This window comes from Sphaerodactylus townsendi, linkage group LG01 (assembly GCF_021028975.2).
Source record: "Sphaerodactylus townsendi isolate TG3544 linkage group LG01, MPM_Stown_v2.3, whole genome shotgun sequence".
NCBI classification, from domain to species: domain Eukaryota; kingdom Metazoa; phylum Chordata; class Lepidosauria; order Squamata; family Sphaerodactylidae; genus Sphaerodactylus; species Sphaerodactylus townsendi.
Window position 1 is genome coordinate 20,004,239 of NC_059425.1, and position 17,108 is coordinate 20,021,346.

At 47.5% G+C, this 17,108-nt stretch overlaps 1 protein-coding gene across 1 annotated transcript in view; it reads left to right on the forward strand.

The window, feature by feature from the left end:
- AHNAK (AHNAK nucleoprotein) overlaps nucleotides 1-17,108 on the forward strand; it is a 69,166-nt gene that overhangs the window by 34,822 nt on the left and 17,236 nt on the right. Inside the window, 3 exon segments of the mRNA XM_048512882.1 lie at nucleotides 13,206-13,301; nucleotides 13,602-13,758; nucleotides 15,936-16,123. Of these exon segments, the coding sequence (XP_048368839.1) occupies nucleotides 13,602-13,758; nucleotides 15,936-16,123 (345 nt within the window). The 5' untranslated portion in view covers nucleotides 13,206-13,301.

Here is a 17,108-nt window from a genome sequence, read left to right on the forward strand (position 1 = left end):
ATAATGGTGGGCTCCCTCCCCTTTTTATGTTCTACCCTCCCAAAGAATGTCCCCAACTCTCCAGGGAATTTCCTTTGCTAGAGTTAGTAACCCAACCACCCGTCTGGTCCAACAGGGCTCTTCTTATGTCATGTAAATCAAAATGGATTCCAAATAAAATAGAAACTTTCAGTCAAATAATTGTTGAGTAAGCTCAGAACTAACATGTCAGTGTGAGCCCTCCCACTTGCTTCATGATCCTGATGAGTTCTGACTGTCACATGCCCATACTTTCTTTGCCTTGGGGACTCTTCACAGTCCCGAGAACCTGCCCAACAAACCCAGAGCCAGTCGTACTGACCACCTGCTCCTTCCCTCACTGAAGCTGGATTGCAAACATTCTGACAGCATTGTCCCTTGAACAACTGGAATGTTGGTGAACGTTCCATGGGGTTGCATCACCTCCGCCAACTGGAGTCAGGAGCTTCACTTCATGGGGTAGCTGTTATAGAAAGTCAGGATTGGCTCTGCAGTATTTCTGCAGGGTTCTGTTCTTAGGTGATCATGAGAACAGATCAACTAATTGGCAGAGCTGATGGGAATTGCAGTCCATGAACATCTGGAAGGCCATAGATTGGAGCTCCCTGAATTAGATGCTGTTTTCCTGGTCTAGGGCTTGCTTCTAGTTCAGGGGTAGGGAACCTTTAACACTCAAAGAGCCATTTGGACCCGTTTTCCACGGGAAAAGAAAACACTTGGAGCCGCAAATAATTTTTGACATTTAAAATAAAGACACACACACACACACACACACACACACACACACACACACACACACACACACACACACACACACACACACACACACACACACACACACACACACCTTTTACTCCGCTCATTCTGAGAAGTGCATGGATGCTCCCACCCTGCTGCCTGCAGGGCGGGCAAGGATGAAGCCGGTGGCTTGGTCTCGCCGCCCGCCGGGAAAGCACCCGCCCTGCTCCAACGGGGTGGGCGAGAGGGGAAGCCCGCGGCGCAGCCCAGCTGACCATGGGCAGTTGATGCGCCCGCCCTGCTGACTGCAGGGCGGGCAAGGATGGGGCCGGCGGCTCAGCTTGTGGAGCCACAGTGCAAGGGCAGAAGAGCCGCATGCGGCTCTCGAGCCTCAGGTTCCCTACCCCTGTTCTAGTTGCTTGCTTCTAGTTCTTGCTTCTAGTCTCCCACTATTACACCTGATCTCCAGACAATAGAAATCCGTTTGCCTCGTGAAAATGGCTGCTTGGGAGAGGGGAGAGTACCCTATTGACGTCCCCTCCCTACTCTCCCAAGGCTTCACCCTGTAAAAGCTTCAGGTATTTCCCAACCCAGAACTGGCAGTCCCGCTTGGAGAAAGACGTTTTAAAAGGGAACACTGTCGAACCAAGACACTTATTTTGTCTAGACAAGCCTCTGCGTTAAGCTGCATTTATAGCAAAGGACCACAAAGCGGTGGATTCAACTTTTGGCTTCCAGTTGTACCTTTTGTGGTTTGCTGGGGAGAGAACAGAGCCGGGAGGATTCACAGCAGAGGTCTGGAGGGATGAATAGTCAGCATTTTTCTGGCTCAGATTTTAGGGCACTTGTTTTCGGGAAGAAGGTGTCCTTTGTGTGCACGTGTGTGCGTTCTTTGTCCCTCCCCCCCAGCAGTTAGGAAGTTCCAAGGGCAGCTGCTGCAGCATCTGTTTCCTTGTGAGGGGAGCACATTGGTAGGTGGGTGATATCTGCTGAGAAAGGCCAGCAGGAGAGCCCTGGACAGATGCTGCTAGTCTGCGAGGCAACATCTGCTTCCTCTGAAAGCAAAAAGAACACACATCTCTCTCTCTCACACACACACACTCACACCACAAACACAGCTTCTTCTTCCAACCAGCTGTGAAGTTCAGAGCTCCATTTCCTTTGTTGGCCTACTATAACGCCCCTCACTGAACTTCTAGCCCAGGGGTGTCGAACTAATTTGTTATGAGGGCTGGATATGGCATAAATGTGACTTGGTCGGGCAGGACTCTGGGACAGAGAGAGAGCGCACTCTAATCTGGTGAACTGGGTTTGATTCACCCGCTCTGCCACTTGAGCTGTGGCTTACCTGGTGAAGTAGATTAGCTTGTGCACTCCAGCACATTCCAGCTGGGTGACCTTGGGCTAGTCACGGTTCTTTGGAGCTCTCTCAGCCCCACCCACGTCACAGGGTGTTTGTTGGGGGGGGGAGGGAAAGGAGATTATAAGCCCCTTTGAGTCTCCTTGCAGGAGAGAAAGGGGGGATATAAATCCAAACTCTTCTTCCGTGACTGGCATCAAAATGGCACTGGGAAATGTACCTGAACTGGCAAGCCCACAGCATGTGTGGCTTCCTTGAGAGGGCTTATCATGCCCATGAGCCAGCTGAGGTAGCTTCCCTTTGTTGGGAGTGTGAGGGGAGGAGTGCCGCCTCAGCTGGCTCGCAAGCCTCCTCAAGGGGCCAGATCTGCCCCCTGGGTTGCATGTTTATCTCAAAGCCTTCAGCCACCAGCCCTCATTGGCCATTGATTTCCTAACCATCAAAGCATTTCCAGCACTGCTCAAGAAATATCTGCTGCTGACCTCCAGTGCTCACTGTAGAGTTATACAAAATGCAGTCGCCTTAAGGGTGTGGGCCTGAATCCTGTTATGCTGTTTTATGTGCCTCTTGGGTTGTGCGATACAATGTGCCAGTGTGGTATAGTGGATAAAATGATGGATTAGGCCTTTGGGAATGCAGGTTCAAATCTCCGCTCAGCCATGGAAACTTGCTGGATGACCTTGGGTCAGCCTCACCTACCTCACAGGGTCAGTGTGAAGATGAACTGGAGGAGAACGTTGTAAGATGCTTTGGGTTCTCACTGGGAAAGTAAAAAATATATATATATACAGCAGAACCTCGGTTTTCGTTGGTAATCCGTCCGAAAAGAATAGATGAAAACCGAGGCAAACTTTCCCACAGGAATCCATGTAAATCCAATTAATCCGTTCTAGGCACTCCAAAAAACATACCAAAAACACATTTTTGGTGAATAAACATGGTGTTTAATGCTGAAAACATTAACAAACAATAACACTAGGACCGGCTTCAGAGCCAGTGGACCAATGTCACACCAGAAAGCTGTCCAGAGACGTCTGTTTCTGACGTCTCTTTAAGATTTGTCTGAAATGAGGCAAGACGTTGTCAATAAACAAGTTGCAGACACGGCCCGCAACAGCTTTGTCTGGGTGATTTTTCCTCCACAAACCCCTGCACCTTACTGCAAATCGATGAAAACCGAGGCAAATTTTTCACTGAAAATAATCGATGAAAACCGAAACCAGTGAAAACTGAAGTTCCACTGTATACTCTTTGTGTATTGGTGTTTCCACACCTGATGTCTTCCCTGAAGTCCTGCATCCAAAAGTACTCTCAGATGCAGCTAGTGTTACTAACTGTAGGTGAAGAGATTCCTCAAGATTTGGGGAAGAAGCCTGGGGAGGGGAGGGTTTGGGGGAGAGTTGGAACCTCAACAGAGTATAATGCTATAAAGTCTACTCTACACAGGCATTGGAACTGATCTGTGTGACCTAAAGATCAGTTGTTATTCCAGGAAATCTACAGACCCCACACAGAAGGTGGCAACCCTAGGTATAACCCCCCTGGCTGTTCCTAAACATGTGACAATGTTTCGGCTCAGAAGCGACAGTTAGGATGCTCTCCACCATCTTCAGCATTGGAGAGAACAAGGAAATTTAAGCACCATTTTGGGCCTATTCTGTCTTCCATACCTTGAGTTGAGAACCAGCGTGGTGCAGTAGTTAAGAGTGGTGGACTCTGAGCTGGAGAACTGGGTTCAATTCCCTGCTCCTCCACATGAAGTCTTGGGCTAGTCAGTTCTCTCAGAACTCTCTCAGCTTCCACCTACCTGACAAGGTGTCTGTCATGGGGAGAAGAAGGGAAGGAGCTTGTAAGCCGCTTTGAGATTCCTTTCAGAAGAGAAAAGCAGGGTATAAAAACAAACTCCTTGATTTTTTGGTGCATTTGCACATGGCAAACCCCCGCTTAGGGTGGCATGGTCACTTAGTGGTCCCTGTTTATCATGGCTCCCATTCTGTGGTATAGGCTCCCTGGAGAGGAGATCTGATTGAAGATCTTTAGGAGGTCCTACGGGGCTGTCTTGCTGGCCAGAGCTTTTGAAGGGGGAGTATTTTAGGGTGGCATTTGTTTGTAAACTGTGTTCAATAGGGTTGCCAGCTCTGGATTGGGAAATCCTTGCAGATTTTAGGGGTGGAGTCTTGAGAGGGGAAATAATGCCATAGAGTCCGCCCTCCAGAGCGGCCATTTTCTCCAGGGTGATAGCGGGAGATCGCCAGGCTCTCACTGGAGGTTGGCAACTCCATATGTTGAGCTAAGAGAAAAAGGGGGTATAAATATGCTAGTTCATAAACATGGTGAAAACTTTGAGTTAAAGCAATAGATGTGGCTCTAGGGGCAGGTGAGATTACTTACTAGCACCGCTAGAACTTGTAACTTGCTGTCTTTGCTATTGTGGTGTGGAGTTACTTTATTTATTATTGGGTCTTTATTGTATTGGGTGCTGAATGTCATAAACCATCTCGAAGGCCTTCAGTCAGAAAGATGTCTATAAATAGATTGAACAAATAAAATATTCCCCATCTGTACAGGGGCAGAAATGACTGTTCTGAACAGATATGCTTTTTCGTATGTATTGCGAGAAAACCACTTGAGATTTTACACATTGGGCGGCGGCAGAAACCCATTTCCCCCGATCGTGAATTCTCTCGCATAAATTCTGAGGGGGAAAGCTTACCTTGCACTAAAAGCGAGATTACTGAATCCAGTCCTTGGTTTCAGAGGCATCATAGGGGGTTTTGTGTATGTTTCCCCACAGCCTGGTGAACAAGTTTGTTGTGATCTCAACATTATTTATTCATGTTATGGTTCGATACAATCCTGTCTTTTACAATTAAAAATCATGGGGCTCGGGACTTCAAGGAATAATTGCTGTTTTGTTCAAAAACAGCAGAGGAGGCTGACAGTTGGTTTCTTAACGTGTTTCCTCAGAAATCATTCCCACGGAGTTTTATGAACTTTACTTCCCGGCAGGGGAAGCCCAAATGTACGTTAATTTATTTGGTTGACGTGTTGTGGAAGAACATTTACTGCGCTGTGATATAAACGTATGTATTTTCCTGACAGCTCCCGTGGTGTAGTGATTAAGAAAAAGAGCTCGCTAGGTTCAAATTCAGTCCCTGCAACAAACTCACAGAGCAATGTTAGGCAAGCCTCTTATCTGCCAAACGGGAAAAATAATACTAGCTCTACAGCACAGGCCTACGAAAGACTTCCAGCAAGACAGTAAGTGTTACTATCACTCTTCAACAGATTAAAAACCAGTTTCGTCACTTGGTACTAGTAGCTCGCTTACACAGCACCGATTGGCTAGTGGCTGTGTCCTCGCGAACCCTGTAGTTTTGCAACTGGGTCTTTTCTCAAATACATAGATAAAGCAACAAATGAAGGATGATGTGAATAAACATTTGGGCCATATTTGGAAAAGATAGCCGACACATGTGAAAAACAGAGGAAGAGAAAACAGACAACTCAACTAGTGGTTGTTGTGGGTTTTCTGGGCTGTGTGGCCGTGGTCTGGTAGATCTTGTTCCTAATGTTTTGCTTGCATCTGTAGCTGGCAGATGTATCACAGAGAGTCTGTTACACACTGTGTCCACTGTGTACAACTGGACAGACCACCAAGGAAATCCAGGTTTGCTACGCAGAGACAGACAATGGCGAACCATCTCTGAATGTCTCTTGTTGAAAAATAAAAGATCAAGAAGGGGAAAGATAAGAAAGAAAAAGCAAGATTGAGGAGAAAAATGAAAAAGGGGGGGGCTGTTCTCAGGAGCTCAGCAGCTCACTCACGTTGCTGATTCTGGATTTTTTCAAAACTAGTCACTCTAAAATCCAGAACCTTCCAATCCACCTGCCAAATTCAAGGTCCCCATTCTCTGGGGAGAGGAGAGCTAAGAAAAACTTGCTCTACAGCCGACAAAATAACTCTTATTAGCAATGTGTGGTCTGGGAGCATTTTGATGCTTAACCAGGGTGAAATGCCAGGTTGTATTGTCGAAGGCTTTCACAGCCAGACTCAATTGGTTGTTGCGTTACACAGTATGTAACACACTTCCCTCTGTGATACACCTCTGAAGATGCCAGCCACAGAGGCAAAATGTTAGGAACAGGATCTACCAGACCACAGCCACACAGCTCGGAAAACCCACCACAACCAATGAGCAGGGTTGCCAGGGGGAAACCTGGTGATCCTCTTTTCCAAATCTACTGTTAAATTTGGAAACTGGAGAGCTACAGCTTCTCTCGTCCACTCCCCCCTCTTGTCACAGTTAAGTCAGACTCCAGGTGTGGTGAGGAAATGCTGTGTGTGTGCTCATGTGCCGGCAGGAAGTCAGCAGTGGGACAGAGTGGAAGACGAACCACTTTGTATTCCAATTCCGTATCCAGACAGCCGCCTTCTGCGCTAACCCGGTGGTGGATTAAACTGCATATGGGGAAACCTTTAGGTTTGCAACCATCCTTTCTCGCTTGAGCCTCTGGCTGCTTTTCTTTTCCGCTGTAGGATTTTCAAACTGTCGACCCTTGATGTCGTGTTTGGACAGCTGCTGTCGTTGCGCCACAGTTTTAAGAAAAACCACACGCCGAGAGGAACGGATTAACCGTTTTATAAATATATAAGAGAGGGCTCTGATCACGCGCCTTGAAGTGGCGCTGGGCAAGGGACACCAAACCAAACCCCTTTCGGTTGCTGGAACGGCAAAATCCTGCCAGGCATCCGTCCAAAAACAGCTGGGCCTGGCGAGTTGTTTTGCTGCCTTGAAGATTCCCCCCACTCCCCATTCTTTGTTTTGTTGCCAGTTTAATGGGGAGGGGGAGAGAACTCCATCTGAAATCAGCCACCTCCCCACCACGCCCATCTTTCCATCATCAGTTCTCGTTTTTCTCGGGTGTAGCTCCGTGTATCCGGCAAACCCTAGATTGTATCAGTCTAACTAGACTCCTGGGTGAAGTTTGCAAAAATCTCAGGCTCGAGTTCAGCTCTGTTCGAAATAGCTTTTGATTGAAAGCCATTTCCGAGGAGGAGCAATCCCGGGGTTGCTGTGGACCCAGGCCCTCCCCCCCCCCTTTCTCTCTCTCTCTCTCTCAAAATATTTCACAGGGGATGAACCGAAGACTGGCTAACCAACAAGATAAACAGGGCTCCTTCCTTGCCCTGCCCACATTCAGAGAATATTTTCCCCCTTCTGGAATGCAAGGTCTTGCCACATTCCAAAGGGGGTGGAGCAACCCCAGGAAACCAGGTGACTTGGATTGCAACAGGGGATATGGCCCTTGAACGGCGGTATTGGCAGCCTGCAATTCAACAGGGGCAGCTTTCACTTGGCATAGAAATGCATGGGGGGCGGGTTGAACTAGTAGCAGTGGAGAACATGGTTTTCTATTGGGCAATGACTTGAAGCTACTTGCGACCACATCCTCTAGAACACAGGTGTCAAACTTGCGCCCCTCCAGATGTTATGGACTACAGTTCCCATCATCCCCTGCCAGCATGATGCTGGCAGGGGATGATGGGAAGTGTAGTCCATGACATCTGGAGGGCACGAGTTTGACACCTGTGTTCTAGAGGATGTGGTCGCACGCCCTGCATTTTAAAAATACAATCCCACTCGACATTATAGCTTGCCTTACAAAGCATATTTTCACTTTATCGAGGTAATAATTTGTGTAGTGCAGGGGTAGGGAACCTTTAACATTCAAAGAGCCACTTGGACCCATTTGCCATGGGAAAAGAAAACACTTGGAACTGCAAATAATTTTTGACATTTAAAATAAAGATAACACTGTATATATTGGGTTTTTTTTACCTTTTACTCTGCTCATTCTGAGAAGTGTATGGATGCGTCTGCCCTGCTGCCTGCAGGGCGGGCAAGGATGGGGCCAGCGGCTCGGCCTCGCCGGCCGCCAGGAAAGCACCCGCCCTGCTCCAAAGGGGCAGGCAAGAGGGGAAACCTGCGGCATGGCCCAACCGGCTGCGGGCAGTTGGTGTGCCCGCCTGGCTGCCTGCAGGGCGGGCAAGGATGGGGCCAGTGGCTCGGCTCATGGAGCCGCAGTGCAAGGGCAGAAGAGCCGCATGCGGCTCTCGAGCCGCAGGTTCCCTACCCCTGGTGTAGTGTAATATCTGTCTCCCCTAATACTGAAATGACTGGGGAGGGGGGTGGGATTTCTACCACATTCCTTCACTGTTGTGAGATCCAGTCCCCAGAGGTGGAAAACATATATTCAGACAAGTGTATTGAGCCTGTAAGATAAGGTCTCAGGTGCAAACTCTTCTGTTTGCTTTGATTTTGGTTCTTTCTGCAGAGTTGTGGATTTCTTGCTGTGCTCAGCAGCATGGAGCTCCTCTCCAAGAGTCCATGTAGCCCAGACTTGACAGTGTCCACACAGGTGCCTTTGGGAAGTCTGCATGCAGGGCACGAGCAACCTTCCTGCATCATTTCTCCCTGGCCCCAAGATAGACTGCATCTAAATATGGAGATACCATTTGACTATTACGGTCATCAGTATCCCCCATGCTTTGAATTTTGTGAATCAGAGAACCATTTTCCTAGTGCACTGTCCCAGTTTTGCCTTTTGGTGACGTTTTGTGGGGCGACAACTGTGCGTTGCTGGCATCGGCCGTCGCTCCCTCACGTTTGTAGAAGTCAGATCTTTGAGGGGGGTCGGTGGCTGCCTCACGACTCCAGGACCCATTTGGGTTAGTGCCTGCGTGTGAACGCTCGGGTTTCACCCAACGCACAGCCCTGCCATTTCACACCATGCTTGCGTGGAGGTACGTGCAGGACTGCCGCCCGTTTTGAATTAAAACAGTTGTCATTGTTCCCCTAATATAAGAGCATAAAGAAAAGCCACAGTGGATCCGGTCAAGGCTCATCGTCCAGCACAGGGGTCAACCAGTTGCTTCTAGGGAGGCCACAAACGAGACAACTGCAGCCGTGTTCTGCCTGCCTGCGTGCCACAGTACCTAATATAACATTACCAACATTTGCTTCTTGGTCTTTTAAATGTTGCAAATTGCAACTGTGCGGGTGAAGAGTCTTCAGTAATATGTGATCGGGGAGGAAGGTGCCTGGCCGCGATTCCTCAGCATGACGCTATAACAGTGTTTGTATTTTTATCTGTGAAACAGTGGCGGGCTCGCGGACCCAATTAGATATTATGTGAGAAATCAGGGATTAAATTTCTGAATGTTTACTTTAAGACAAAAACTGTTTTGAAGACATGGTGCTGGTGTGTGTGTGTGTGTGCGCGCGCGCGCTGCTATGTCTCTGTTTTCTCCCCTTCCTGTTTTCCTCAAATATTGGCTGCAATGGAGGCCCAGAGTTGCCGGCTCTGTGTTGGGCCATTCCTGGGGACTTGAGGAAGGGGTGGATTGTGGGGAGAGACCGCACTGGGGCCTAATGCCAGCACCAGACGAAGTAGCCATTTCCACCAGATTGCTGTAGTAGTCCCGACGTTGGCCTACACACCTAGCAGTCGGAAGTCTGAGGGAGCAATGCTCTTGGGGGGGAAGTGGTGCGTGGGACACCCAGCCTTGATCCAACTAACTCCTCCCCCGCCTTTCACTGCTTCAAGAAACCGTGGGGAGAGCTCCGATCACAGATCTCCAGTGTAAAGGGTGGATCCATTCGCCCTCCTGCCAGGTCTCAGAGCAAGGATGCTGGCCAGAAAGCAACAAGCTTGCAGCCAGCTCTGAGGGGCTCGTCGGTATTCCGCTGAAGGTTGGATCCCGTCGGTTCATGCTCTCCCCTCTCCGTCTCCTCAGGGTCGGAGATGATCATGTTTCCCGCATGACCGGAGTGTGCATGTCTGGAGCTGGTTGCAAGATGGAAAACTTTCCCTTCGTGCACCGTCCAAAGCTGCCGGGGTGGGCCCATGTGCCAGAGCCGCAGCGCCCTCTGGTGGCTGTCTGCGTGGCCACAGTCGGCATGCCTGGGCGATGAGGCCGCGTGTCCTGTTGGGTTTCTCTTTCCCTCTGCAGAGGATGCTGGTGGAGCATTGAGAGGGGGTGAATAACCCAGTGAGGTCCCTGCTCACAGAAAACTAGCATCTCAGGGGAAAGAGTTTTGCATTTCTTTGCAGATGATTACATAAATATTGTTGCAAAGGCGCTTTCGGTCATCTGCGGTGTGAAGCATTAAGAGTCCAGATGTGGGTTTATCGTGGGTTTCCCACCCTTTCTTATTTTCTTTTCCCTTCCCTTCCTTGTTCTTCCTTGCCTCAAAACTACTAGGAATAGACTTGTGGGTGTGGCTTTTTATTATCCCTCCCCTTACATGGTTATGGTACTGTCTTGATGATTTTATGAATTTTATGTGATTTTATTGTATTATGTTTTTATGTTGTACTACGCCCTGAGCCCATATGGGGAAGGGTGTCTCACAAATTGAACTAATATTGCTAATAATAATCTGTGTAAATTATGCTGTTAATTAGGAATTAATGGGTGTAACTCATTGTCAGTAGTGATGGCTTCTTATAAGGGCAGCTTTAAAAAGAGGCACAGAGGAGAAAGGGCTAACTGAAAGTACTTCTCTGGACCACCATTCTGTTTCCAGCTGTGACCACCCTGATGCCTCTGGGAAGCCCCATAAACCGAGTACGACAACCATAGCTCTTCCTTGTGCCCACTGAGAGATAGTCTGCTGCATCACATGGAGGGATCATTTATAGTTTTTACATCTCCCCCCTCCCCTTTGACAGCTAAGACCAAGATCCGTCTAATTTGATAGCAGCAGTCTGATTCCTCTGAGGAACACAGAAGCAGGGTGTGAAGCTAGACTGCCTCTGAAAATGGAAGATCTATGTTTACCCATCCCTGCTAGTCACTGTTGCGCAAGCCTATCTCCTATGCTTCATCTTTGTTTTCAGATCATTACTAACTTGGTGAAATGAGGGAAACCCCAGCCCAGCGAGGTTCCGTGGCAGTGAGGGAAACAGCATTCTACACATGTACAGGGGACATATAATATTTGTCGTTTCATGTATTCGAGGACTGTGCCCTAGAAATAGACATTGCGGGAGGAGCACTGGCGGATACGTAAACCCGACAGCTCGTTTGACATCTGTGTTGTGTCCCTGCATGCCGAGGGGTTTTGTCCCCCGGCGGTCCCTCGTCGTAGAGGACAGATTCAAGGAAAGTGCTCTCTTTGCATTCTAGCTGGCGTGTGTACCATACTTCGCATGCTCGTGCTTTGGGAGTGGCCAGCTGGCATGTGGTGTGCTTGGCCGGAGCAGAAAACAGTGTGTAGGCCAGAGCGAGGGAATGGGACGGTCTGACAAATGTATGCATTCTTGCTCTAGCGTTGGCTTGTTTCATCCTTAAAAAAGGCTACTGTGGAACTGGAAAGGGTCCAGCTCAAAGGGTCATGGTGCCAGAGTAGGGTTTTCTCCCGGAATTACAACTGATCTCGTGGCTGCAGTGATCAGTTACCATGGAGAAAAGGGTCGCTTGCCAGGCCCTGCCCCCAGATCTTTGGGAATTTCCCAACCCAGAGTTGGCAAACCTAGGTCAGATTCCACTCTTTGCAAAGGGAAGAGAACATCGTTTAGGGCTTCGTCGTTCAGAAAAAGAGAGGGCTTTGTGGGAGAGGAGGGGCTGTGGCTCAGCGGCAGAGCACCTGCGTGCCATACAGAAGGTCCCAGGTTCAATCCCTGCCATCTCCAGTTAAAAAGACCAGGCAGGAGTTGATGTGAAAGAACTCAGCCTGAGACATTGGAGAGCACCTGCCATTCTAACTGGACAATACTGATTGTGGTGGACCAAAGGTACATTTTGTGGGTGTGACTTTTTATTACTTTTGTGGGTGTGGCTTTTGACACGCAAGTGTCATATGTTCACGTGTGTGTGTTTTAGGGGCTGTAGCTCAGTGGCAGAGCATCTCTTTGGCATGCAGAGGGTCCCAAATTAATTCCCCTGCATCTGGGTAGGAGGCGATGTGAAAAGGAAGGGATGTGAAAACCTGAACCTAGGCACTACTGGCCTCAATGGACCAAAGTTCTGATTCAGTTTAAGGCAGCTTTGTGTGTTTAGAATTAGGGGGGAAGGAATAGAGATACGATCACGTTATGGATTGTCAAGAGAGACGCAACGGCAGATGTTTTGCCCCGTCACAAAAGTAAAGCAGCAAACAGAACTGGCTGCATGTCCAGGATGGACGGAAGCACGTTCTTCTCTGCACAAAGCATCCTTGGCTAGTTGAAATGATGTCGTAGAAAGCTGGGGCAGACCTGAGGTGATGAACTAAATACCGTCTTGAGGTTCGGCCGTTTGCCTTTGCGTGTAATAGACTGGAGACGAGTGAGAGAGAGAGAGAGATGTTTGCCTGGGTCAGCTTCCCAGAGGCCTCTGGCTAATTTGCTTCTGGAAACCGGATGCTGGGCTAGATAGCCTGATTTGGAAAGGCAGTTTTGATGTAGCGTCCATGGCAGCCGTATGGATATCCCCAGGCTTCCCTCTGGAAGAATGCACTTGGAACCGTTCCTAGTGTAAGATGGCCGATAGGAGGACATCAATTTTTATGGAGCCAGCTGGTATTTAGTGTAGGAATGTGGAAGCTCTCGAGCGGTGCAGAACAGGTTATATTGAGGAAACCACGGGGTGCCTTCCTGAGCAATCTCCTTTTTCAAGTGTGTCTGATTTGGGTGCTGTGTGGTTTCCGGGCTGTGTGGCCGTGTTCTAGCAGCATTCTCTCCTGACGTTTCGCCTGCATCTGTGGCTGGCATCTTCAGAGGAATGTGTCTGATTTTCTCCCTCCAATATTCTTAGTTCTCCTCTGGACTTGGAAATTTCACCCCGTGTTGCCAACAGGCTCGAACGCCTACCTTTTGCAGCCATGAGACCTAGAAACTTTCTTTTTTTAAAAAAAGAAAATGAAAAAAAATAAGCTTACACTCTCCAGATTCTAAATTGTTCAGTCAGTAGAATATTGATTGTTTTTTTTCCCCTTCACTGTTATGATTACAGAAAACACACATTTGGGGGCACAGCCGGATAAACCCAGAAGCCTCTTTATGTTTCCCAACCAATAACAAACTTTTTATTTTCTCTTCTAGGCTGGGAAGTTGAAACCAACATTAACGAAGGATTCGCAAGTGACAAGAAGGGAATTCCTGGGGCGGTTCCTGCCTGGACCAAAGTCCCAGAAAGGTGGGTGTTGGGATGTTGGCTCTGCCAGTTTTTGTTTTCTTTTCTCTTTGGGAATGAAACCACCTCCCTCCTGCTTATTCATTTATTAGATGCTTGCCCTGGTTTTTCCTCCCAGGAGTTTAACTATGCAGATCGCCTCGATTTGCAGGATTCAAATAGCTAAATTCAACATTTCTGTGTGCTGAGTTCCTATTGCCCTTGTGCAGGATTTGTACCTGCTTTTGAGTGTAAAGTATTTGAGTTTTTGACTATAAAGTACTCAAAACCCCGTTTTTCTTTTTTCTGCTTAAAAAAAAAAAGATGGAGAAGGAGGAAGAAGAAACCCGGGAGATTTTACTCCCTGACTGGCAATGCGTTGGCTCTCAAAGCCTCACCATCGACCAGACGGATGAGGGTGTGTTCGTGAAACAGGTGAAGGAGGATTCGCCAGCTGCCAAAGCGGGAGTCGTAAAGGAAGGTCAGTGGAGGAGAGGGCTGAGGAACGGGGCGGGGTGGGGGAGAGTAAGATTGCCAGCTCTGGGTTGGGAAATACCTGGAGATTTTTTTTGGGGGGGGGGAGCCTTGGGAAGATGGAGTTAGGGAGGGGAGGGACCTCAGCAGAGAACGATGGCCTAGAGTCCACCTTCCAAAGCAGCTGTTTTCTCCAGAGGAACTGATCTTGGTTGTCTGGAGATTGACTGTAATAGTAGGAGATCTTCCGGTGTTACCTGGGAACTGGCAACCTTGCAGTGGGAAACTTGCTGTATCTCAAACATAGAATGTGCCCCAGAAAGCCTGTCGTTTGAAGACTGGTATTTGTAATCACATGTACAGTCAGCAGGGGCGCCTTATAGCATGGGGCGGGGTGGATGAGCAGGAGTTTGTTTTTTTTAACAAAAGCAGTGAGGGCAAGGAGAACCCCAAATCTGTCCCTTTCACCATCTTAGCTCATTGTGCTCTGGTGATTCGTCCATTTATTATTATTATTATTATTATTATTATTATTATTATTATTATTATTATTATTATTATTATTATTATTATTATTATTATTATAGATTTCACAGCTGCCAGATCTTTAGCTGGTTGTTGGCCTTCATTACCATTCGAGCCTCACCCAGAGGCCTAGGAAGTTGTAATGTATTGGCGTAGTATTCGTGCGGATCCCAGCAGGGCTGCCTTCTGAATTTGGCAGATGTTAATTTTGTCAATTCGAAGATGTTTCAAGTGCTGCCCTAGTGTTTTTGGGATGGCGCCCAGCGTGCCGATTACTATTATTACTATTATTACTATTACTATTATTATTATTAATAATAATTCGATTTAATAGACCGCCCTGCCCCCAGCCTGTGTTGCTTTTGGTATTAAGGCTGGCTGGCTGGAAGAAAAATGCAGAGAATATCTGAGCCAAGTCAGATAAAGAGGACCCGTTGGGGTTGGCTTCTTAAGGCTGAGAAAAGTGGGGGTGTAAAAACCAACTCTTCTTCTCCTCGGTATGAGATGGCCTTTATGGCCCCTTCCAACTGTGCGATTCTTTCGTAGGTGTGGTTTTGTCACTTTGTGTATAAGAAACTGCGTTCTCAGGAATTCCCTCTTCTGCACTGTTGTTAAAAATGGCAAGCAGTAGAAAAATGGACAGAAGGAGTAAAACAACATAAATGTTGGATTAAAAATGAGTCTTAGGCCCAGGGATTTTAAATACAGAATTCATAGCATACACATAAGAACATCAGAAGAACTCTGATCGATCTGACTAGATGTTTGTCTAACATCCAGCTGTGATTGAGGTGCATTCTAAAAAAAGGGCTATATGAGGCTGAGATTGGATTGTTCATTCCTGCATTCCTGCCCTGCAGCCTTGAAATCTCTGAATCTTTGCTACCATTTCCCCTTTCCCTTCCTTTCTGGTCTCCCAAAAATATCAGGCCAAGGTTGAAAGATCAGAGGGCAAAGAGGCACCAAGCAGTGCCTTTTCAGTGCTCCCTCTTGGATCATGTCTGAAAAGAATTAGGAACGTGGCCTTCTTTGGACAGTTTTGGTCACAACACACACACACAACACCATCTCAGAAGGAGAATGGAGAGTTGGGAATGGTGCAGAGAAGAGCAATGAAAATGGTCAGCAGACTGGAGCTTCTTCCTGAAGGCAAAGGTTGGGTGGAGGTGTTTCAGGTTAGAAAATGATGATTTGGGGGAGAGGCAATGGCTAGAGAAAAGGTTTATAAAAGTATGCATGGGGGGAAGGAAAGTAGACAGAGAGAATGTTTTTCTTCTATAATGTTAAAACATGGAAATCCTTCAGTGGCATCAATCCTTCAGGAAATCCCACAGTGGCATCAACAGCTTGAAAGAGGGATTATACATATCCATGGGCAGAGGACCACGAGTGTTGATTAGCTTTCGTAACTGAGTAGGCCTTCCATTTTCAGGAGATGTGTACCTGAATACCAGTGACCAGGGAGCAAATCAGCAAGAAATTTTGTCTCCTTGCCCAGTTTATGGGCTTCCTGGAGACAGCTGACTGGCCACTGTTGGAAACAGGATGTTGAACTAGGCAGGCCTTAGGTGTATTCTGACTGGGGTGTTCTTATGTCCAGTGTGGAGCATGTGAACATCTTCTTTTTGTTTATCTTTGCCCCTTCCTTCCTCCCCACAGGAGATCAGATAGTGAGTGCCACCATCTACTTTGACAACCTGCAGTCTGGGGAAGTCACACAGATCCTAAAAAACGTGGGCCACCACACCGTGGGCCTTCGGCTGCAGAGGAAAGGAGACCGCTCTCCATTGCCGGGACAGTCTTGGTCGCATGACGTATTTAGCCCGAGGAGTCCAGAGGTTGTTCTGGTGAGTATGTGGCTTACAGGAGATTGATGGAGGAAGAACCAAGGCTGTATACTAAGCAACCTTAAGCACTTGAGCTTAGATTATTCCTCTGATTCTTGGTTTTGTGAGTCACCCAGGAAGTGGTCCCACCTGACCCATGAAACTTGGGGTTTTGGATATTACGGACATCAGACCGAGGCTCTTTCTACACAAGCCCCTGAAAATGTTTTGGAAATGTTTGTAAAAAATTTCCAAAAACCCTGTTTGTCTGCACTCACCTGCTCGAAAACACTCCCTGGCTGCCATTTTGTAATTGTTCTAGGTTGTTGTTTTTTTACTTCTAAGTTTTGTGGCAACAAAGCTTCAAAGCCTCATACAGCAACTCTCTAGGGGTTGTCTACATAGCTACATAGACTCAACTCCCTGAATTTATTTTTTTTAAATGCTGGAAATACAGCACAAGACAGCAGATGCAAACTCACTAAATTGCGCTGACAAGGAAGTCCCGGGACTGCAGAGTGTCATGGGAAACGTTTTGGAGATCCACCCAACAAGCGGAAATGGTTCCACAAAAGAAATGCTTCCAGAAAACTGTTTTCAAAAAAGAATCGCTTGGGAACAGCATCCAAATAAAATGTTTTTGAGGCGGGAAATAAAAACGTTTTTTTTGGGGGGGTTTTGCGGAAAAAACTCAAGTGTGAGCCAATAGTTCTTTTAACGTTTTCAGCTGGTGGCCGTAATGGTAGATAGGAAGAACATCGTGGAATTGTTGCTAATTGGAGCAGACAGTACTGGGCTAGATGGACCAGTGGTTTGACTCCCAAGGTAGCTTCATATGGTCATAATATTCATTTTTTGCCGCAAACGATAATGCATTTTGAGCTAGGCAGGTGTGTCTAAATATTTGACCTGACCTGAATAGTGCCTAGCCCTATTTCATCATAACTTGGAAGCTAAGCTGAGTTGGCCGTAATTACTTGTTTGGATGGGAAACCACTAAGGAAGT